This window comes from Falco cherrug, chromosome 5, assembly GCF_023634085.1.
Source record: "Falco cherrug isolate bFalChe1 chromosome 5, bFalChe1.pri, whole genome shotgun sequence".
Classification (NCBI taxonomy): Eukaryota; Metazoa; Chordata; class Aves; order Falconiformes; family Falconidae; genus Falco; species Falco cherrug.
The window spans coordinates 58,481,823-58,505,486 of NC_073701.1; the positions used below are offsets into that span (position 1 = coordinate 58,481,823).

Here is a 23,664-nt window from a genome sequence, read left to right on the forward strand (position 1 = left end):
ATTGTTTAAAGCAGTTTTGGCATCATATTTTAAAGCCAAGAATATAGAGCTGATAATAGAGAATTGCATGATAGCCTTAGAACCTTCTGTGTTCACCTATTCATGCTTAGTGGGAAAGAGGGCATGCTGTCAACCTTGAGTACTCTGTGTTTGTCCAGTAGATTTAAATCATTAAAAGGTAAAAAATTATTACCAAATTTTGATTGACACACCTGGAGCTTATAGAATATTCCTGTTGAGGAAGGCCTAAATATAATTATGTTTATTGGGTGGGGCTCAGAAGTTTGTTAACTTTTTAGAACATGAATATTATGGAACTCCAACATGATACATCTGTATATAGTTGTTTTTCTGGCTGTATTTCAACAACCTAGAGGGGTATTAAGCATCTGTTTAAGTTCTGGGCTGAAAATAGTTCCTTTGTGAAAAAGAGATGAAACAAGTGAATGTGGACTGTCAGAAGCGTTCATGACTCACAGTTCAGTGCAGTGTGAGAGAGATTCTCCCTCACTCGCTTGAAAATTTCTTTTGTGCAATTGTATATATGTGTAATGTAATGTGAGTGGATTTCACTAAGAAAAAAAAAGAGATTATTAGGTTTTTGATTGATTAAAACAGATATGTTAAACCTTTTAAGTATTGTAGAGACTTTCTTAAATAGATTTGCTATGTACTCAGTATTGATTGTAATAACTGCTGTTGTAGAGACTACTGGGTGTGTAAATGTATTGAAGGTGGAATATCAGGGGTGATGTGGTGGGTTGAACCTGAATGCCAGGTGCCCACCAAAGCCACTTTATCACTCCCTTTCTCAGCCGGCCAGGAGAGAGAAAATACAACAAAAGGCTCATGGGTTGAGATAAAGACAGAGATCACTCTGCAATTACTGTCATGGGCAAAACAGAATCAACTTGGGGAAATTAGTTTAATTTTATTACGAATCAAAATCAGAGTAGGATAATGAGAAATAAAAAATAAATCTTAAAAAACCATCCTCCCCCACCCCTCCCTTCTCTCCGGCTTCAGTTTTACTCCCCATCTCTCTCCCCGCTCCCCTCCCCGCAGCGGTGCAGAGGACGAGCAATGGGGGCTGCGGTCGGTCCATCCCACGCTGTCTCTGCTGCTCCTTCCTCCGCAGGGGGAGGCTCCTCACACTCTGCCCCTGCCCCAGCCTGGGCTCCCTCCCACGGGGCGCAGCCCTTCAGGCACAGGCTGCTCCAGCCTGGGTCCCCCGCGGGGTCACCAGCCCGGCCAGCAAACCTGCCCCGGCTGGGGCTCCTCTGCCCACGGGGCCACAGGTCCTGCCAGGAGCCGGCTCCAGCCTGGGCTTCCCACGGGTCACAGCCCCCTCTGGGCATCCACCTGCTCCGGCGTGGGGTCCTCCGTGGGCTGCAGCTGGGTATCTGCTGCACCGCGGAGCTCCATGGGCTGAAGGACACAGCCTGCCCCACCACGGTCGTCACCACAGGCTGCAGGGGAATCTCTGCTCCTGTGCCTGGAGCCCCTCCTGCCCCTTCTGCACTGACCTGGGTGTCTGCAGGGATGTTGCTCTCACATGTTCTCACTCCTCTCTCTGGTTGCTGTTGTACAGCATTTTTTTCCCTCTCTTAAATATATTATCCCAGAGGCACTACCGCCACCGCTGATGGGCTTAGTCTTGGCCAGCAGCAGGTCCATCTTTGAGCTGGCTGGCATGGGCTCCATCAGACATGGGGGAAGCTTTATAGCAGCTTCTCACAGAAACCACCCCTATAGTCCCCTGCTACCAAAACCTGGCCACACAAATCCAATACAGGTGAGAATTAGTTTTATCTTTGTATGTGACATTAATTCAGAATTCAAACTGTATCTTGTGATATGCACAAGGGTAGTGTTCTACGCGAGCAGTGTTTGGTCAGGAAGTTGGCAAATGTTTACTGATGTTCCATGAGCCCTGATAGCCCCAGTAGATGTTGTGGGATGCACAGAGGTGTATATATATACATATATAACATCAACCTGCAGGCTTTGCAGGGGTTATGTATCAGTGGTCTAATTCACAGTCCAATAAAGCTGGTGCTCATCTCCCCTGTGTGACCCATGAATTAGGCGTTGGACGCATGGCTCCCTGGGGAACCATAATAGGCACTGTAAATAACGGGGAGCAAATGGTATTTATGCTACATTTGAGGCCATGCTCTTGCAGGGCAGGCAGCGTTGGCTTCCTTAGGGTAGTTTGTCTATGGATTAATTGTGGTGATCATTTTAAACACTACAAAGAGTGGAGCTGCACAAAACACAGAAAAATGTACAGGTTCAGTCCTTTCCAGGAGTTTATCGTCTAAACAGACAACATGATATGCACTGAAAGGCTCCAGGGAAGGCTCTTAAAGCATCCATCTGCCATATAGTCTTTAGTTATCCAGAGGTGGGACTGTAGTTCGTCATGGCACAGCAATAAACATCATTTATATTACCTTCAGGGTGATGAGGAGTTTAAACTTGTGGTTCAGACCCTCTCTAGGCAAATTTAACTTTGCCTTACTGTAGAAAGAGTCACTTCAGAGTAGGTCTTTCAGATGTATCTGCTGCATAAGAAGTATAAATAGACAACTGAGTATTTCAGAACAATTCTAGTTTTATAAAATGTCTGTGCTTTTCTTTATGCTATGTATTTATGCAGCAATTAACTGTTGAAAATGAAATATGGAGCAGCATATTTAATTTTTTTTCTGAAATCATATAGAGGAATATAGAACCAGCTAGCAGATTTTTCTAAGTGATAAATAATATACGTGAAAATTGTTGATACCTTTGGCAGTGGTTTACTCCTCATTCTGCCTAGTCTATTACCATAAGTGTCTTTAATTGTACTGCAGAAGAGAATGATTACATATAGTTGATTTTCCCATCTCATGTACAATTGGACTCCTTGTCTCTATAACTGCAGAAAAATGTGTTTCAAGGGCCATACATACATAAACTGTGATTTATTTGAGTGCATAGAATTGGCTGTATGGCATGCTAACATTTGGCCTGAAATTATAGAAGGCATACAGTTTCACTTCTTTGGAAACTGAGCATAGATTTTACTTGACACTTATGCCTTTGCATGATCCATAGTCCTCATTTTATGAGAGAATAAAACTAACAATGACAGACACCGTTTCAAAGGAATGCCATTCCTCAGAAGGGCCAAAATGACTGGCTTTGATTTGAATGTTGAAGCCTGTGGTTGGTACAATGTTTCAGTAACAATTTCAGCTTATCCAAGCAAAAGTTTAAAAATCCTGTAATAACTGTATAATTCATATTCTTCCCCTGAATAACAGTCCTTTAGTTATGTGTAGGTTCAGTCCAGTATACCCCTGTGAGCATGGATTATGCCCTTACATTATGAGGGTACAGGGGAGGAGGTGATACTCCATCTGACAGGGTTCAGTGGGTTTCCCTGCTGACAGAGAAAATGATGATTTTAAGGCAGTGTCTCATCCATCATTACAAAAATAGTTCACAGATATGACAAGAGATCTTACGAAAAATAATCTGTGGTCTAGACAATAAACTAACCAGTTTTAATGAAATCCATAAACCTTTTATATACTGTATTGAAGAGCGGACCAAAGCTTTCTAGTTATGGGTGTAAGTTTTACCTTTTAAAAATATACAGAGCTTGTCTCTTCAGAAGTGGAGAAATAACCTTTCCAGTGTTATCAAAATAATTAAGTAGGTGTTACTGAGGCAGTATTCACTTGTGTAGTGTTTTTATCATGCACGCAGATTCCATAGCTAATCTTTGCTTGTTCATGGTAATATCCGAAATTATGAGGTGTCTTGTGAGGTGCTGAACACAGCTGGCTGTGAGGAAAGAGAAAAAAGGAAGAGGTAAATACTGGGATACAGACAGGGTACTCAGGCATACTGTAGTGTGGCAATCCTCTGTGCCTTTCTCAGTGTACCTGGACTAGGGATAATTCAGTTAAACAGTGCAAGCCAGGGACTTGCCCAGCAAAACTAGAGCTGTACAGACTCATAGGTCCAACACCATGTAGTAATTACAACTGAAAGGCTTTACAACAGGCAGCAGAGCTACTCAGCAGTCACTCCACTCCAAGATGAATGATGCACTGAAAAATTTATTTCCCTTCAAGTCTCTTCTGAATTTCCTACACAAAGCTCATTTATTCAGGCTTTGTGGAAAAAGGACTGTGCTTGTCCCTTTACTGGTAATTATTTGAGTAGTAAAAACATAGCTGTGTGTGGATATTGCCATGTGTATTCTTGCTTGTATGGCATTATCACTTGAGCAGTGATGAGGAAATTACTGTGTCCACTTATCAGCTGAGGGGCTAGGTAAACACAAAACAAAATGTTAGGAGCACAAGGGGAATGCTGGTAAGTATCTTTGAAATCTTCCTAGAGTAATTGTGGAGTAGTGTAGCATATGTAGTATTAATTATGTAATAAAAAGGACCATAATATGGACAAATATTGTTCCATAAGCTGAGGAAAAAGGGATAACAAAATATAAATAGAAAAAGGAGTGCTCATTTACTTCCCTGTCTCTGGGAAATACCATCTAATATTCCATTTTCTCGTGTCCTTTGTGTGTTTTCTTGTTACACCTTTTCATCTTTACTATACCTGAAGGATTACACTTATATCAGTGTTTCTACTAGAAACAACTTTTGTGTTGCTACCTAGGGAGTAGATGGGGTACCTTGGTTCATCTTGGCTGACCCGAGTGCCTCTATATCAGCTTATAATGATGAAGAGAATGGGCTCCAGGTGAGGAAGGTACTGGTGTATGAGGCACAGAGGAAATGGAATTATCAGGAGTGAGATTAAAAAAATCAAGCATCCTTAGTGGCGCACAGAACTGTGCGTGAACACAACCAGATATTGATTTAACCAGTTTTTTTTGCTGGTCAAGCAGGGACTTGAAAATACTTGTTCTTGCAGAAGAGTGTGAAAGTGTAAGGAGGTCCTTCTCTTTACACGTACACTGGTGTTTAGTAGAGGACAGCTCTGTAACACCAATAGATTTTGTGTGTGTAGAGACAGTCCTTAACCCCAGCAGCCGCAGAGAGGACCGTGCTGAGCAGAGTGTTGCTTCTCCAAAGGAGCAGGCAGAAGAACTGCTTTTGTGAGTGACCTGGAGGAAGCCTGCTGGCCTCGAGCACTGGCGGGAAGAGTGCCTTTGCTGTTGGATGCCAGTTTTTGCCAGACTAATACTTGTGCTGCATGCTGCCTGCTGAAATAGCATCTTTTTTTGTTGTAGAAGCCACTAGAAAGTCCCTAGTCTTTTGTCTTGCCTTTTTATTTTTACAGGCTCTTCTGATTGTTGCATTATTAAATCAGAATAGGAAATGCTCTTAAAATTTGTTCCTGCACACATTTGTGCTGGTATCTCTTCAGCAAGATTTTGCTGCTAGCAAAGATCTCAGAAATGCCGATTGTAATTTAACACTTTATTTCCAAAACCATTTCACAGCTTCTATTTGCGAGAAATGCTTCTCACTAGGCAAACTTCCAGGATGCTCTGGTATGCAGGATATGGGCAACTTTCAGTGTCAGAATTTGCAGAATGCTAAAGAAGAAAAAATTGGTGTATTGTGTCATTGCTTCATGTGTGGTGGCAGCGCTCGTATCCTGACGGAAGTTAGGCTGATGGGGAAAAGCTGCTGCTGTATTTTATTATCACTGCAGACTGTGTCACTTTCCTCATCTTATTTGCTAATGCTAACTCTTAGAATTTGCTGGATACCCAAACTAGTTAATTAACTCACATTAATTAAATCAATTTCATGGCAGGGGAAGGAGCATGTACTTGAGGGCAGCACTATGTTTTAATTCAGAGTGAGACGGGGAGACATAGAAGAGAATCAGGGCAGCAGTGCTGGTGGGGAGCTGCCTGACATACAGGGGGAGGGAAAGGGAGTGACGTGTGGCAGGATGCAGACACGAGCTGGGGTTTGGGAGCATTAAAGCTGTGTAACTGGAACAGGCAAATACAGAGAACCAAGGAAATGGAGAAGGTGGATAAGGTGGGGGCTTTGGTGAGTTTAGCAGGTTGGGAAAAGGCCAAACAGAATTTGGCAGAGGCAAGAGTAAAGGGAGGGATGGAGGTGGCTTTGTTGGCTTTGTAGAAAGCAGAGATACGGATTCACCATTGTAGATCAGAGAATGAAACTGCTAATGTGCTTCCTTTTTTACCTCTTCTTCCTTTTGCTTTCTTAAGTTGCTGATAATGGATTTTTTTCCCTTGTTTCTGTATGTGAGCCTTCATGCTCAATAGTAGAATCTCAGATTTTATGGCAGAGATACTTTGGTGGGGGAATTCTAGGGAAGGTTACAGGGGAAAGAGAAGCTATCATAGGAATTGTATTTTGATCTTGCTTAAATTCACCATATTCTGAGGAAAAATCAGAACTAAACATTGGAATATGCTGAAAAAAGCTTGGCACTAAGTCTGTGAGAACACATTAGGAGGATTGTAGGCATAGCTAAATGCTACTCTTGTTCCTGCTGGGGGAGGGTCTTTCCTCAGCCCATAGTGCATCCTTCCACTCTGTTCAGAGAAACCTCAGATCTGCACTCTGTAGTGAAGGGACTATGCTGATGGCTAAAAGACAACATAGAGACAGGGTTTGCATGATCAGCACCACGTGCAATTCTGCAAGAACATTTTGCACTGGTGCAAGATGGAGTAGAAGGTGCTGTATTTAAGAGCCTGTATTCAAGGACAAAGAGGCAACTTTTAGAATAGACAACACTGCTTAAACCCAGCTTCTTTCGATCCATCTCTGACTCAGTACCCACAATTGCTTGTCACTTTTGAAAATGAAGCCTTTTGTGTTTTAGTGTAAAAAGGTAATGCTAGGCAGGGAGGAGAAAGCATGTGCTGACAAAAAACTTGTAGTATTTGTTCTTTACCCACAATATTTTTCTAAATTTAGTAAGATACTTTGCGAGCACTGAAACTGAAATGAGTCAGTTTTAGAGAGCCCCATAATATTTATAACCAGCTGATTTATATTTTATTTTGGTATGAAAAGTTAAGGTAAAATGTATAGAAGGTTTAGTAATCAGATAGTTATAAATAGATAATATTATATTATTCAGACAATGCAATTTTTTTTTTCTTTTCAAATGGGGTAATTTAACTCAATTTAACTCGTCTACACTACCTTGTGTCCACCCTTAAAAAAGCAATCAGACCAAAGGAGAGTGGGGTTTATATAGGATGAGCAAAGGCATACAGCTGTTTTCTAACAGAATATACATGCTGTCATCTTAAGGCAGTTCCACAGGGCAGAGCCGCACATGGGTTCTTTCATGCTACTGCAGCTGTTACAGCACTGAAGCCTTTTCTTATGTCTGGGACTTTGTTGTTTTGTTGCATCGATAAGGGCTTTGTATTTGGCATAAGACTCCAAAGAATGTACACTGTTTCCCTTATTTCAACTCTAGGACTTACTCATTATTGAAAATTATTCCAAAGATTCTTGTAAAATCCAGGAAGAGTTAGGACTATGGTAGAGTAAAGGAAAAGCACAAAATCTCCGTCTTACATTGCTGTTAAACTTGTTAATCACTGTTCTGACTACATATGAATTATAGTGTCAATGACTGTATACATGCCTCTAAAATACATTCCATTGGCATTGAAGATATTTTCCCCTCCATATCCTTGTATTTTGATCCTTATATGGAAAAACCCTAAATGGTCCACAATCTAGCGTAGAAATAGTTCCACTTAGAAGCAATTATCAATCCTTAGTTTAGAATATGCCAATATAATTGTCTTTTTTGACATGTTTCTAAATGAAAGCATACATAATAGACTATATAAAATTAGCAGCTGTATTGAGGCAGAACTGCAAATAAAGAGGCTTACCATCAGAAGCAAGTCATCTCAGAAGTGCTAGCATCTTTCAAGACTAGAATATAAGCTTCCTAGTCACCCTCTCATGCAATTCTAAATATTTCTCCAAACTATAAAGATTATCCATAGGTTCCTCCATGTATGCAGCTAAGTATGGTTTGTATTCAAAGTTATAATAGACCCACAATTCCAAATACTTTCCAAATCCCCAAGTTTTGTTTCCCTCTGAAATATGTATTAAGTGGATCCAACTACACATCTGACCAGAGCCTTTGAAAACCTCCAAGTAGATAAATCTTAGTAGCTGAAAGGCAAGATTGCTCTAGAAGTTGATTTCTGTTCATCTGCAAGGCATCTATTAAGTTCTTTTCTATTAAAAACTTGCAATGTTCTTAAAAAACTGGCATCACAGGGGTGGAGCCCTTTCAGATCCACCAGGCAGTCAAAACTGTTCTCTGCCTGGCAGCATCTCTCAAAAGCTGACTCCGTTGGGTTGTTTTGGTTGGTGGGTTGCTCTGACTAAAAAGTTGAATTCCACCATAAGTGAGGCATTAGCGATAGAGAAGAAACTGATTAAAAAAGCTCATTTAGCTTTTGACACTGTTGGGTATAGATGCTAACATGAAGACTTGATTTATGAGTAACGTCTGCCTCAATTGCAGTTTTGTTACCTGCTTTGACAATACTGCACATGTATTATGTGGCACCCTAACTGCATTATGGCTGGACTCATGGGTGAAAAAAAATACAGCCTGTATTACAGTCAGGTAGAATACCCTAAAGACTATGCTGGAACACTGTCTTTAATTCACAGAGTTCACCAAACTCCAGATTCTTACCTTGCTTTTGTAAAGGGACTGGAAATGCATCTGTCCAGCATGGTCTGGAATGGTCTTGGAGTAAATACTTCCACAATCTTTTTCTTTCGATCTTTTTTAGTTGGTCCTGTAATCACTATTACTAACTTCTCAGTCCTGCCTTAGCTTACCTTTTTCCTGTTGGCCAGTCTCTTAGTCTTGGGTGAGGGCAGAACCCGTGGAACCCCAGGATCCCAACCTTAGCACCATTTTCTTTCCTCATTTTGCTCAAGTGCCCCAAACTCTTGATGTACATCCTACAATTAATGTGGTATGGCACACTTACCATGTCCTCCTCTCCATGTTGCTGCAGTCAGCAATTGTCTGTCTGCAGGACTTGTGAAAGTCCTGTCCAATTCAAACACCAATTCAGGCCTTCTCAGGTTAATAAAACCTAAGTGCTATCCTTTCTGAATTCACACTGGCTAATTGCAACTTCTTATTTGATTAAAAAGTCTACTATTGTCTGCTTTTTCATTCCACTTGCAGGGGAATCCAAAATATTCAGTTACTTTTACTAACGTAATCAGTTACCTTTACCAGTATTTTTCACCTATTTCTTATTGGTTTTTGCACTAAACTTCTTGTTCTTATTCTAAACATAGGAATTAAAATCATACTGGGCATATGCAGATGACCAGCGAATACTTCCAGGCTGTGCTCGGTTGATCTCAGTTACTTCAAATTGTTCTCCTTTATCCATTTTACATCTTGTATTTGTCTGTGCTACAAAGTTAGTCAGATCTTCCCTTCCTATCTGCCATCTTCTGTGCTGACAAGGTACAAGGAATCCCTTGACACCCTGGCTCAGTGTGGGAGGTGTAATACTTGTGAGAGTGGGAATAGTGTCTTCTTCTGTTGTATTATGCCTCTGGGCACAGCCTATAATCATGTTACTGACACATATTAAATCTAATGAAATCTCTGTGTTCTTTAGTCTTGTGAGAATGATATTCACAACATGAATATATTGTCAGGTCCTTACCCATTAAACAGAACTAACACTCTATAGAATCACACTTAAAAGTATGTGATTTCCTGTGATATTCACATGAGCTTCTCCTGGATCCTGAAATACTCTTTACTGAATGAGATGCTATACTGTATAATAACCTGGGAGAATCTGCATGAAGCTTTTAAATTATCTTTCCCAACACAATCTCTCTGGAAACTGTGGCTTACGAAATTTTACCTGGTACTGCTGAGTTCTGCTTCACATATAATTCTCCTTCTGTAGTAAGAAGCTCTAAAGCTGTTGGGCTGCTCAACAACTTTCATTTGTTTCCCACTGACCACTTATGTCTACTTGTGCTCTCAGCCTAGGAATACATACTTCCAGGTATCATAGCAACAAGGCTGGTAATTTCATAGATCAGCACTTTCAGGTTTTCTGTTAACAATTTATCTTTGAACCTTCCACTATATTAATATTCCAAATTCACTGAAAACAGAGGCCTTCTTTTGCCTTGTGTTGTGGTTTAACTCCAGCTGGCAGCCAAGCACAGTGCAGCTGCTTGCTCACTCCCCCCCCGTGGGATGGGGGAAAGAACCAGAAGAGTAAAAGTGAGAAAACTCACAGGTTGAGATAAAAACAGTTTAATAGGTAACGCAAAAGCCACATGCACAAGCAAAGCAAAACAAAACAAAGCATTCGTTCACTGCTTCCCATGGGCAGGCAGGTGTTCAGCCATCCCCAGGAGAGCAGGGCTCCATCACGCGTAACGGTTACTTGGGAAGACAAACGTGATCACTCCATCCAAATGTCTCCCTCTTCCTTCTTCTTCCACCAGCTTTGTAGGATGAGCATCATATGGTATAGAATACCTCTTTGGGCAGTTGGGGTCAGCTGTCCCAGCTGTGTCCCATCCCAACTGCTTGTGCCCCCCCAGCCTGCTCGCTGCTGGGGTGGGGTGAGAGGCAGAAAAGGCCTGGGCTCTGTGTAAGTGCTGCTCAGCAGTAACTAAAACATCACTGTGTTATCAGCACTGTTTCCAGCACAAATCCAAAACATAGTCCCATACTAGCTAATATAAAGAAAAATAACTCTCTCCCAGCCAAAATGAGCATACCTTGCTAACACAAACTGCAGTTGTCTTGAAAAAGAAATTGGAGATCTCTGTTCTCTTCCTCCTATACTGATTTAATGTCCAAACGTCACGCTATCCTTTCACTAGTTCATGTTATCAACTCTCCGTGCCCTTTATTTTATAATAGGCTTTAAGGTTATTAGCCAGAAACTTTTGCAGCCATGCAGCTAAATGCTTCTTTTACTGGCCACTATTTGTATATGTATATGCAAAGCGTGCAACTGAAGTAAAAGTACAGATCTCTAATTCATTCTGTAAGACTTGCTTTCCGAAAGGTCCCATTTTCTCATTACTTTGCTTTCACATTCTTTTGTGTCTGAAACCCCAACAACATGAATTTGTACGGAGGGCTCATAGCAAGGTATTCCCTTGGTAGGAAATGCCCCTGTCAGCATCCTCACCTCATCAAGAAATTGCCACTGTTCACAAGGGCTGCACTGGGAAGGTGTCTCCTCCTCAGACTCAGGGCTGCTCACCCAAGCATATGTCTCTGTGTATATGAAATTTAAGCATTCTCCATCTGGTGAACTGAGAATGGGAAACTAATGCCAAGGAGTCCTTGCTCCCTGTTGCTCAGCTTCAGCCACTTTGGATGTACCAGGCTTTTATCTTTAACTGAAGAGACAGAATTGGCGTTTTGGTTATCAAGTTCTGGTGGTTAAAACAAGGAGGCAGGTGTCTTAACCAGTCAGTTTTTCTCTTGGATAGTCTTTTTATCCTTTTTACTCTTAAATTATTTTTATGCCTCACTTTATCTCTGTGTTAAATAGCTTTAATCATATCCTTCAGTGATATGAAGTCTTAGATTATTATGTTCTCCAAATACTTTACAGAGATTAGTCAGTGTTACAGATGAGCAAGAAATGGATTCCCATCCCACAGAAATTTCCAACATATCAAAACATTTTACTGTACTGAATCAGGACAGAAATCAAAGCAAAAATTGGGGAAAAATTGGTTTAGAACATTCATTTCAATTCTGTAATTTCAGTACCTTATATTTCAGTTTTACTCATTTTAATCTCTGCCTTCAATTAACTTGTATTTCTAGCTGAAATTCATTTTTAATCAGCAAAGTGAAAGTTTTTATTTAAAACAGTAGTTATAAAATATTTTCAGCAGTTAAGTGCTTTATTTGAAAATCTGTGCTGAAACCTTCTTTTTCTTGTAAGTTGCTTTGTTTTGAAAAGTTGCATTTTTCAGTTAGAAATGCAGAAATGAAAAAGCTTCCTTGGGAAACTTGTGTTTAATTCTGGAAGTTATCATTGTCAACATTGAGTGGATGGAGAGGCCCATTCAGTTACTTGCAGAGGTGACTGGTGCCATTGGAGGTGCCCTCAGGTATCTTACTTGACCTTGTGCTGCCACTACATGGGCAGGAGCATCGGTAGGTGCTCTACCAGATCTTCCAGCCCATGTCAGATGTTTCAAGTACCCCATGGCAGCTTATTTGACACTATTTTGCATAACCAAACTTGCAACACAGAAGAATGATGGTTGAGATTTCACTAGTGCCAACTGATGGGTACATTATTTCTGTTTTTCCAGCCTGGGATAATTTAGACAATTTAATTTCTCATCCTAGTAAGCTGTTTGAAGGCACGCACAGCTTTTGGTGTTCAGTTTTTCTGAAAGTAGTTCTGTAGATGCTTTGCAGTGGGAGAGATTAGGAAAAGCAGGTGGCAACTCATTTGCCACATTTGACTTGACTGACTTCATGTGATGACACTGTGTGATGCCACTGAATGTACAGCCTGTGTATCCTCCTCTGATCTCATGTTCTACCTACAATGAAACTGTTTTCCTGTTGCTGTTGGTGCATTTGAGCAGAGGGCTTTATCTCCTAAGGTCTCTTCCCACCTAAATCATTCTGTGATTGAAGTTAATGATTGTTACTACACTTTAAAATAATTATGCTCATTATATCCTGCTAAGAGGTAGATCACTTAATTTGCTTTTTGTACATAGCATTTTAATTTTGCCCCTTATTCTTCTGTTGTTAGAAGTACTAAAAAATAGTATTTTTTTTCTCAAGTCTGTACATTGTTCTATTCTTTTACCTTGTTCTCCCCCTTTGATTTTCTAGATAAGAGTATAATCAAAGTCTATTAATAGATGTCTTCTATATCTAGATGTATCTAGCCTTTTGTCATTTTAACTATTCTTTATGTATTTTTTGATGTTCAGCTTCCTCATTAAAGATTCCTAAAGAAAATAATGTGTACTTGGATGAGAGGGAAGATCTCAGTTAAGGTATACAAGCAAAAAGTGAGAAATTAAATGGTTGAATTTCTCAGTGGAGAGCGATAACCTGTGAAATTCTTGAGAAACCTGTGATGAAGTTTTTCCTCTTCAGTCATGTGATAAAAGGCATGGAAGAGTGAGATGACAGTTTTCTGATAATAGGAGGATTGTGAAGGTAGTAAATCCAAATGTTAATTGCCAACATTATAGAAGTATTCCTCAGTGCTGGTTGACATGGTCATAAAATGGCCAATGAAGCTTAATGCTGATAATGAGTTGATGCATATGGGGAAAACAGTCCTAACTTAGATGCTCAGTGGTGGGTTCAGAAGAAACTGTTCTCTCTTGGGAAAGACATTTTGGAGTTGTGGTAGGTAATTTTCTGTAAACACCAGCTCAGTGTGCAGACACAGTCAAGCAAATAAATATAACAGTAGGGATTAGTAGGAATGGAGAATTAAAAAAAGTATAAAAAGTGTAGAAGAGACAAGAATTATGCCACTCTTAATCCATGGCAGGCATGCCTTCAAAGCAGTGAGGGCAGGCCTGGCTTTCTAACCCGGAAAAGAGTATAATAGATAGAAAATATACAGAGGTGGAAAATAAGAAGGATTAAGTATAGTTTCTGTATAAAGAACAGCAGGATGGATTAGGAGACTTTAACTCAGAGGTCTGTAAAAGCAGAAGGATGTAGAGAGGGATGTGGTCGTTCACTTCTTCTCTCATTCAAAAAAAAGGTAAGCTAAGTCCTGCTTTTTTAGGTATTTTAGGTACAGATGTTCTGTCACTTTGTATGAAGCAATCATATTACTTGTATACTCTTCACAATGGAGCCAGGGGTAATAAGCTTCTGAATACTGAGCAGATACCTTCATTGTTCTGTGAGTAATGACTAGGAATAGCTGAACTTTGTTTAGTTTTGAATCCAGGGGAGAAAGGAGAAATGCCACTGGAAGAACATGGTATTCACTGCTGGCAGTGGGTGGAAGCTTGGCACGTTATGGTTACTGGGAAGATGAATCTTGGAAATGGTTTACATCTCAGCAAAAAAGTTCATTGATGTGAAAAAGTAGAAGTGTGCAAAATCTGACACTCCAAGAACCTTCCCTTTTCTTTTTTAATGATCTGAGATCTTTGTTTTGTCAGTAGAGGAAATAAACGACTGCCCTTTTTTGGCTTTGCATAGCTCTTTATGAAGCAGCCAACTAATTGTTCCACTGACAGTCCAGTGTTACTGGAACATTACGGTTCATCAGAGACAGAACTGTGAGGCATCATGTTTGCTTAACACCGTATGGTCTCAGAATTTGCCCACAAAGGGATCTCAATTCCTATTAATTGGAAGTCAAGGAATATGCAAGTACTCATCACAAATGTGATCATTTTCTGAATGAGGTAAAGTACACTAATACTGGCTACGTAGTCATTATGTAATGGTCAAGAAAAAAAATCTATATAATCCAAGCAGCATAATTAGCTAGCTTCTAGTATTGCATGTACCTTGGCAGATGCAAGATTGTATTACTTTATCAAACAAGACACTCTGATAATTCTTTAAGCTTAATGGAGATGCTAACATGCTTTGCTATTATGTATGCATTGAGGTGGTGCTACAAAAAAAAAAAAAAAGAAAAAAAAAGCACCAATGCATTCACTTTAATTGTGCATGTTATCCTGTCAAATGTAACTATTTCACATTAACAGTTTCTCACATGTAAATCAACAGTAGAAGGCTTATTTATGCTACCTTTTAACAAGATCCCTCTTTCCTACATCTCTTTAAGACAGTTATGACTGAACAGTGTTATGCTCGTCACAGTTTGTATTTACCATGTCTGTTCCAGTTTTAGATTTCTCTCCTCCTTATCCTCAGAGTTGGTTTCTTAAATTCCTGAAATAGCCCTTACTTTCCCCCTGATTAAGTGGTCTGCCTTTAGCTCACTCTTAAGGTGACAAAGTTTGTATCCAGAGGGTATTATGTGCAGATCCCTCTGAAGCTCAGCAGCACCTTGGGCAGATTGGACACTTGGTTCGTTAGCTCCATTTCACCCAGGGACTGAGTGTGCTACCTGAACAGGCATCTGATTCCTGCAGACATATTCTTGAGGGCAGGAGGTCCAAACAGGTTGTTTCAAGTCCTGCTGCCCTTGCCACTGGGCTCTCAAGGCTAGATACTTGTTTTCACTGGCACTGGTTCGTCACAGCAGGCAGTGGATAGCCAGGTGGAACAGGATGCTTTTTCCCCTGGTCAAATACATAGCTAGACCAAACTGGTGGTGCTCCCAATGTATAAAGAATAAATAAAAGATATATACTATGTTCAGACAAAGCAGGAGGAAAACAGGTGAGTGGGCCCCTTTTTTCCTTTTATCTCTGTAAAGTAGAAAAGTGTGATAGAAAAGTGCAAAAAAAATATAGGACTTCTTCCTAGTCACACCTGGACAACAGAGTCTATACAGGTCACTCAAACATGGTGAGTAGGAGAAATCTTAATGAAAATTCCTGAAAGGAGAGCCAAATACATCTCCTTCACATACGTATGAAAAAGTTAGCCACAGCTGCTTCTGCAACAGCGTCAGAAGTTTCATTGAGAATGAGGAAGACTGGAAGGAGAAAGCAGATAAAGAGAACAGCAGCAATAAAGTAGGAAAAATGAGTTTCTGGAGATGTCTATTGAAAGGAGATCTGTGATTCACCTGGTAAACCAATAACCAAGAGGATGAGATTTGCAGGTTCTGGAGAGTGCCAATAACATCAGGAGGTCTCTCATCTTGGGGAGAAAAAAGTTCAATCTACCAGTACTAATCTTCCCAACTAAATCCACATCTGCTTTCTGAGGATGTGTAGCTTGTCTGACTCCTGTTCCACATCTAGGTCACCTTTCAGCAGAAGATCTGTCCTTATTTCAATAGGATTTACGTTGACTGGAGGTAACATAAAATAGTATAAGGTAATACAAAATTCTTGTCTGTATAGATATTGCAATGTACAGACTATCTTTCTATGAAGTTCCTTCTCAAAATCAAAGGTGTCCATGTATATGTTCATACATTAATGTTTGTGTATGTGTATATATCTGTTTAAATCAGCTACACAGGCAGTTCTTAGTATCTTTGATTGTGCAGTTTAACTTTTTCGGTAGGAGTTGATCTCAAGAGTCATAAAAATACCATTCAAATGTAGTTTTTCATTTATTTTTTTTCATATACCAGAGTTCCTGTTCTTTCAGACGATGTACAAGCTTTATGCTTAATTTTGCCTCATTTTTCTCAATCACAGTTTGACAGCATCTTTTTCATTCTGGAAAAGTATTTAGAACTGGCTGTGTTTTTAAAGAGGATATGTTTCCTAAAGTTTTTTGGACAGACTCTAAAACCTTGGTGGGTGTCTAGTAAGGCATAAGGTATTTAAGAGAGTAGTGAATATTCTCCAGTGCATCACTTCGCAGCATCTCCTGACTACCATCACCTGTCAAACCCAGAAGTTACTGCCACTGTAGCAGAAGCAGCAGGATACAATACATGTTTTCACCGAATTTCTCCAGTTCAGTCCAGATTATTAATTAAGCCAACAATGAAGGTAACTGTGTGAAGACCCCAGACTGAGAACTGGAGAAGCTAATGCACTAGCTGACATCTTTTTCTGCTGGCTGTGCTATGGAGCATGGTAACATTCAGTACAAGGAGTGGGCAGACTGATAAAGGCAGTAACATCTTCAAATGTCACAGCTTAATGATCTAAAAAGTGTCTGCCAGAGTATGTGCTTATGTGGACCATGTCTTCAGTGCATGAGTAGATCTAATAATTTTCCTAGTGTGTCATGATACCAACATTCAGAGAACCCAAAATCACATGGGACCATTTTTCTTCTCCCATATTGCAATAAACGCCATGTTTTCTTTCTAGTGTCACTCATAGCTCTTTCAGCTGTACAGTTTCCCAAGTATCTCCCCCTCTTTGCTGAATCCCTGCTGTATGGACAAATGTTTCCCGGCACATGTTGTTCTGTTCTGAGCGCTGCAGAGCCCCATGCATGCAGGCTCTTTGTGAATTGGTGGGGAGCTGGAGCCATGCGTGGCAGCAGGGCCAGCAGGGCAGGGGTCTCTCTCTCCCCCAGCCCCTGGGTGAGGCCAGCAAGGCAGGCCTTGCAAGCCAGCATGTGTTGGCTGCAGTTGTGGCACATTTGGGTGGTGTTTGTAGTTCAGTGGAGCAGGCTTCTAGGAAAGGAGCAAACAAATTTTTTTTTAGTACCATAGCCTAGTTTTGCAATGCTGTGTACTGACAGGAGAGGAGCTGATGTACACATTGAGAACTTGACCACACTGATCATTGCACCATTTTAATGCAATCAGTCTAAAATTATATACTACTTTGATACCAAAGTGGTAGCGTGTGGTGACATCTGAATTGGGGTCATTCTTTTGCCATCCTTAGACACACACATACTCCCTAGGTAGAGGTACCACCTGTACCATTACTGAGTGCTTCCCCTTGAAGTGGTGTACAGTATGACTTGGCAGGCCTGTGAGGGAAACGTCTGTTCTTTCACTTGCTGGTGAAATGATAGTTTTGAGAGTTCAGGAAGAGAGGTGATAATGAAAACACACAGGAATTCATCCTTTCCATCTCTCCCCGAAAAGATTGACCTCATACAGTCAATTTCAGTTTACTGAGATAAAGATATAAAAGTCTTAGGTATATTATAAGATTTATTCCATATAAGAAATGCTTTGTGATACCTTGTAAGGAAGTTGGGGTCTGATTATGCCAGCATGTCTCCAAATCCACATATAGCATGTTTTGTCCGGTTTGCATACATGTAAGTGATAATAAATGGTGCAAAGAAGTGGATATCCATCCCATTCATTTTGGTTTTATAAACCAGCAGCTATGAAAGCCCATCATAGCTTTTTGAGGAGTTGCTAGAAGAGTATGTTATTTTTAAACTTTGGATTCCTATAAATCAAAGCATGTTTTACCTGAACGTTCTCTTTTTCTAAGTAAATGTAAAAAAGTATTTTTCTTTCTGTGGGAAATCGTTATTTCCTCTTTTGTGAATCGTTTTGCTAAATTAGGAAAGCTTTGCAAAAAGCCCTCATGTGATGATAGTGTGTGAAAAATGTAAAATATAATTTAGGATTTTTTTTAAGATGAATGACTTTTTCATTGTTTTATTGCTAATAGCAAATGCATTTCAAAATCAAGGTAACTTGTTAGAATCCACATCTTTACACTGCTGCTGAAATTGTGTTTTGATTTCTTTGACATGATCCCTGATTGCTGTGAGAAGAATCAGTTCAGTATTTTTGTTCTTAGATTCCCCCTCCTTTGTCTTGCAGCTACTTGTGGCAGATTCCATTAACAATTGCAGTAGGAAATACGAGCCACATCTCATCAGAGGCAATTATATGGGTGTCTAACAAATCAGGTAAAAATAAACTTTCCTCCCAGTGGAATCTCATAAAGCATACTTGTGTTTTCCTCAACTGTTTCTTTGGAATTGATCCTAGATAATTGTTTAGTTACTCTGTACGCAGTTTTAGCTACTTGAAATGAATTACAAAAGAAGGAGAGTTGGGAAGGGAGGGAGGAGGAGTTAAGGATGAGCAACAAGCAAGATCTATAATAATCGCAGAAATTAGACAGTATAATGAAAAGCTTTTACATAGAACGTGTACCTAAGTGCTAAGTGTTTTATATTTAGCAACACATATCAAATAATTGATGAATGCTATTCACTTTATTGATTGGTGAAAGTTAAATGTAATATCTTTACAGCAAAACATCTGATAAGTATTACTTAGTAAATGCAAAGTATTTAGAATTCTAGCATTTTGAACTCTGATCCGTAGTCTGAACCAGGGCTAAGAAATGTTTACTGTCATTAAAAAGTCTCCTTATTGATCTATCAAAGTATTTCTTCTCTCTATTAGATAACTAGATGCTGGGCCTCAAAAGTGCATTTTTCTGTATACTCTTATTTTCTTCCTCCTCTGTTCCTACATGATCGTAATAGCTATTGTCCTGAGGACAGCTAGGGCTAGACACCAGTGGTTTTTTATCATCTAGAACAAGAATTCCATGGTAGAAATTTAATGAAATATTTGTCTATTTCCTTAGCAGTTCATGCGACAGTTTTGGACTGGAATTGAAGAGAGTGAGGGAAGAAATATGGAGATTGAGTGGAGTGATTATATAGAAGGGGAAAGAAGGATCCAAACATCCCTTTGACACATGGGCTGTAGAGGGAGAACTGATGACTCCTTGTAAAATTAGAAGGGTATAGAGACCTCCCTCTGACAGAAATTTAATTGGAGGGAGGAAAGAGTCAGACCTGCGTGAGCCTGTGTTTTTTGCTTTTTTTCCCTTTTATAAGTCACTGAAAGATAATAGTAACTTTGAGCTTAGCAGCCAGCAGGACTAAAAATGAATGGTGCACGATCAGTGGAAATCTGAGTATCCCAACCTTCTAGTGGTATAAAGTCTGCGTTTCTTTTCCCAGATTGTTTGCAGCCTGTCAGAACGTAATATGTTTGATGCTGTCCCCATGACATAATCATCCAGAAATGTGCCAGGACCAGGGCACTTTTTATACCCAGGAAACATACTCTAGTCAGGGCATACAGATGCTGCCTCACTTTACAGAAATATATCATATTGGCCATACTTTTTAATATTAACACCTCCAAAATACTTCAAAACCTGTTTGCACTTTCACAGTCTGCCTTAATGACCTGCTCTACTTTTGTCCTTTAGGGCTTGATTGAACTCTCATTGAAGTTAATAGAAAGATTCCCACTGCCTTCAGAGAGAGTTGATCATCTCATCTCATCTCATCTCTTCTCATCTCATCTCATCTCATTAGGTTGTACATGCATGCCTCCTTCCCTTCACTCCTGCCTTGAAAGTTCAGTATATTACTATTATCTGCACAGTTGCTTCTTCATTGCCTTTTACTTGCAGAGTGCTGTGGAGGAACAAGTCTATAAAACCTCTACCCACTCTTTTAAGATCTACTGCTCCTATCGGAATGCCTTCAAGAAATCAACAAATTAATGATGGCCGGTGTGAGCAATGATTTTGGGGTGGCTGCTATATAGAAATTAAAGAGGAACCTTTCTGAGTCATCAGTTTTCTATGTAGCGAATCAATGCCACTGTGATCTATTGTCATTATCCTTGTCCTTCCCCATTACTTTCTCACTCACTCACTTGCTGTGCCTCACTGAAAATGAGACTGTAAACTTATGACTACAGCAAAGAAGTCCTCTTGCTTCTACGTATTGTTGTCTAGCTCAGCTGAAGAACTCCTCAATGTAAAAAAAGTTAGTAAGAACATCCCTGGATGTACTGAATGTATGATTCATTGTATGTGCTGTTATGTATTGGGGCTGCTATAGATGATTTTGTGATACTTCTGGAGATTTTCTGCAGCTGGTATGTTTGTTTCATGGGGATGTGGCATGATTGTTGTGGAGAGGAAAAATCCTGAAGACTTTCTGTTGTACAGAGGACACAGTTTCAGTGTTGTCCCAGCAAGTAGTCTAGGAACAACTCTGCAAGCTGGAGGTGAAACAAACTACTCCAGAGGATATTTGGAATATTGAGAGGGTCACATTGTTCTTCAAGAGATTGTAATTGAATGTAGATACTCAAGTTTGGAGGAAATCCTGATCATGAGGATGATTTCCATGCCCTCTTTAGGAAGGAGCAGGTGCTTCCTTCTTGTTGACTAAACTGCTGTGCTAAAGAAGCTTCCAGTGTAACCTGAAGAGTGGATAGGAGATGATGAACATCTGTCTGTTGTCTGTCAAGTAATACTGGCCACATACTTCATTTCAGCTGCCAATAATGAAGAGGGTCCAAGTTAATGACTACCATTATGATATCTTGGCATATCACTTAATTTTTTCAATAAAATTAACCTTGTCTATGTGTTACCTGAAAGAAATGAAACCACAGCAGTTTTCAAGTAGTTACATATATTGACATCAATAAATATTCCTTTATTGTGGTAGTTTCCCAGGGGAGTACACCCCCTGCCTTGCACTAGGGTTCACCAGGGATAATTATTTACTGATGGAAGAGTCTCTTCCTTCATGAATATCCAAAAGGGCAAGAGAAAGGATTGCTGATTTTTGTATCCTCTTTGCTACCATGTCCATCATCTCATCAAGATCTTGTAGGATGCCAATTGACATTTTTATGAGCGAGGGATAAGAGGCTGCTGTCCAGTCTTGTGAAAGTCACTGAATGTAGGATGCTTGGGTTGCTGCTGTCTACTCACCCTGGCCATGTCTGGTTACATAATAGAGATGGTGAGGCATGCAGATCTGTTAAACCATCACAAGATCACTGGTTGTTCAATATGCTGAGCAGGGTTAGTTCAGATAATGCAGGTCATCCCAGCTGCTGTCAACAGAGCTCATTCTGTCCACTTTTCACCACACCAAGGTGAAGGGACACACTGGAAATTACAACTATGCAGTGTCTTTTTGAGATGTAATCCATTGTCCTTTGCAACAAATCCTGTAGAGAGGACGGTGCTAGGTCTTGGCAACATGTCTGACAAAGTGCATAATCTCCAAGATGTTTCATATTTAGTGTAGCTTGTCATACGTTTGTGGACAGTATGTAGTCATAGTTTTGGAAGGTTCTCATTTTGCAAGTGCTTCTGCCAGTCTCTCTTCTCCTTACTCAGTGAACCACAGCATTTATGTAACCATTTTTCTACTCATCAGTTCACATACCAGCCATCAGATGACCTTTTTACTGGCTCAGTTTGTCTGGGCATGTGAAACGGAGCTGTCTCTTTTGCTTTCAGAGTGCTACACAGATACGTCACCACCAGCTTTTTCCCTCTTCGCTCCCCATAACCACGGATGAGGCTGTTCTGCTTCAGGCCAGTGACAGCTATTAGACCTCTGAAAACTAAATTAGTCACAAAGGAGACATCTCATGATTAGCCTTCCTAGCCATGCTGAGGTCAGAGACATCACGCTAAGCTGGCTGCAATGCTCTTTGGGCTACAGTCTTGCAAGTCTGCTGAATGATATATTTCACTGGCACTGTGGAAATCACTGGTGTTAGAAACTTCTGCTCTGTCGTAGATCCGGAGCTTGTTTCTGTTTCTCCTATATAAGTTACCTCTTTTATGATTGCTGAACATTATGTCCACACTGTTTTGGGATCAGCCCAAAATCGGTAGTGGGTAGCAAGTCAAGGACCAGCTTTGAATTCAGCCCATCCCCACAAAATCACTGCTTAGTGGTGCTGGCGGGAAGGTGTTGGCGATTGCTGCCGAAGGCATACTAAGTGTGGAAGCACAGGGTCACCTGTCCTGTGGATCTGGGAGAAGTGACCTTAACCTCAAACCTCAGGTTTAGCTAGCATCCGTTTCAAACAGATGAGCAAGGCTTTGGATAAAGGCATACCTGCCATTCCCTGGGCATGATTTTTCTGGTGCTTAGGCTCCAGGTAGGAAACATCTCCACGTGACTCAGCAAGTGCTGCTGAAGTGATGGACGCAGCTTTACAGTCTGCCTCCCTGCCCTTTCTGTCCGCACCTCCTGTAACTTGGCTGATCTGTTAAGTCCCAGGGAAATACTCCTCTCATGGATATCTCTGCCTCTGGTAAAGTGACTGTCATTCAGACTCTTCTTAGTATCTCCAGAGGGTTGCTATGAGATGGGGGAAGGAGAGTTTAACAGGGCAATTGCCTTCCAAACAGCAAGTCCCAACTTACTACATTATGCCACCTCCTACTAGATAATAAGCCCCCTGACAGTCTGATTCTCCTCCATTAAGTGTCTTGTAGAAGACAGCTGCTTCTGAGCTGAGGTTTGCTGGCTGCCTACTGGGGAATGAAGCATTAGTGCAGCATTAGGAAAATACGCTTTTTTTTTCCTTTCTGAGACTCAGCTGTTGAACTTGACCTGTGTTGATTCCAGACTCTGCTCTTTTGTCTTTCAAAAGCAGGAGGAAGGGAAACACTGTGAAGTAAAATAAATATGCAGGTCCAGCTTTACAACTTTCACCAGCCATAGTAAGGACCAGGAATATATGACCTGCAATCCTGGCATGGTTTTAACAGTGATACGGAATCACTCCCCTTATCCCAACAGCTGAGCAAAGATCCTGTCAGAAGACTGCTGCTTACATTGTGTACCACTTCAGACATTAGCAGTTCCATCATACAGGAATGTTAATGGATGGAAGAGTAGTCTGAGGAAAGAGTATGTGAGCCAGAACATGATCATATTTACTGATGTGTGCTCCATTTGTTGTGTTATTTATTATACCAAAACTTGGGGTTTTTTTCAACATGGAACTATGGCATCATGGCAAGTGAGATGGAAAGAACTTTTCCTTCTGGTTTGCCTTCTCCCTGTATGAAAAGTTCTTGCAAAAAGATTTGCAGAATTTAGTGGAAGCCAGTATATTTTCACAAAATATTGTGATGAAATTCCTCGTGGAATATTTTCATCAGAAAAATTTCAGTTGCTGTTGTTGGCATGAAATTGTGCTACCCTTGTGCAGTTATTTTTGCAGGAAAATGGAGTCAGTTCTCCCAGTAGGGATCCTACCAGCATAAACCAATTTCCTAGTAC

General features: G+C 40.4%; 1 protein-coding gene across 1 annotated transcript in view; it reads left to right on the top strand.

Moving 5' to 3' along the window:
• Positions 1 to 23,664, top strand: part of TRHDE (thyrotropin releasing hormone degrading enzyme) — a 214,264-nt gene that overhangs the window by 137,776 nt on the left and 52,824 nt on the right. The window contains exon 10 of the mRNA XM_027812500.2: positions 18,395 to 18,483. Within this exon, the coding sequence (XP_027668301.2) occupies positions 18,395 to 18,483 (89 nt within the window). The remainder of the gene's footprint in view (positions 1 to 18,394; positions 18,484 to 23,664) is intronic.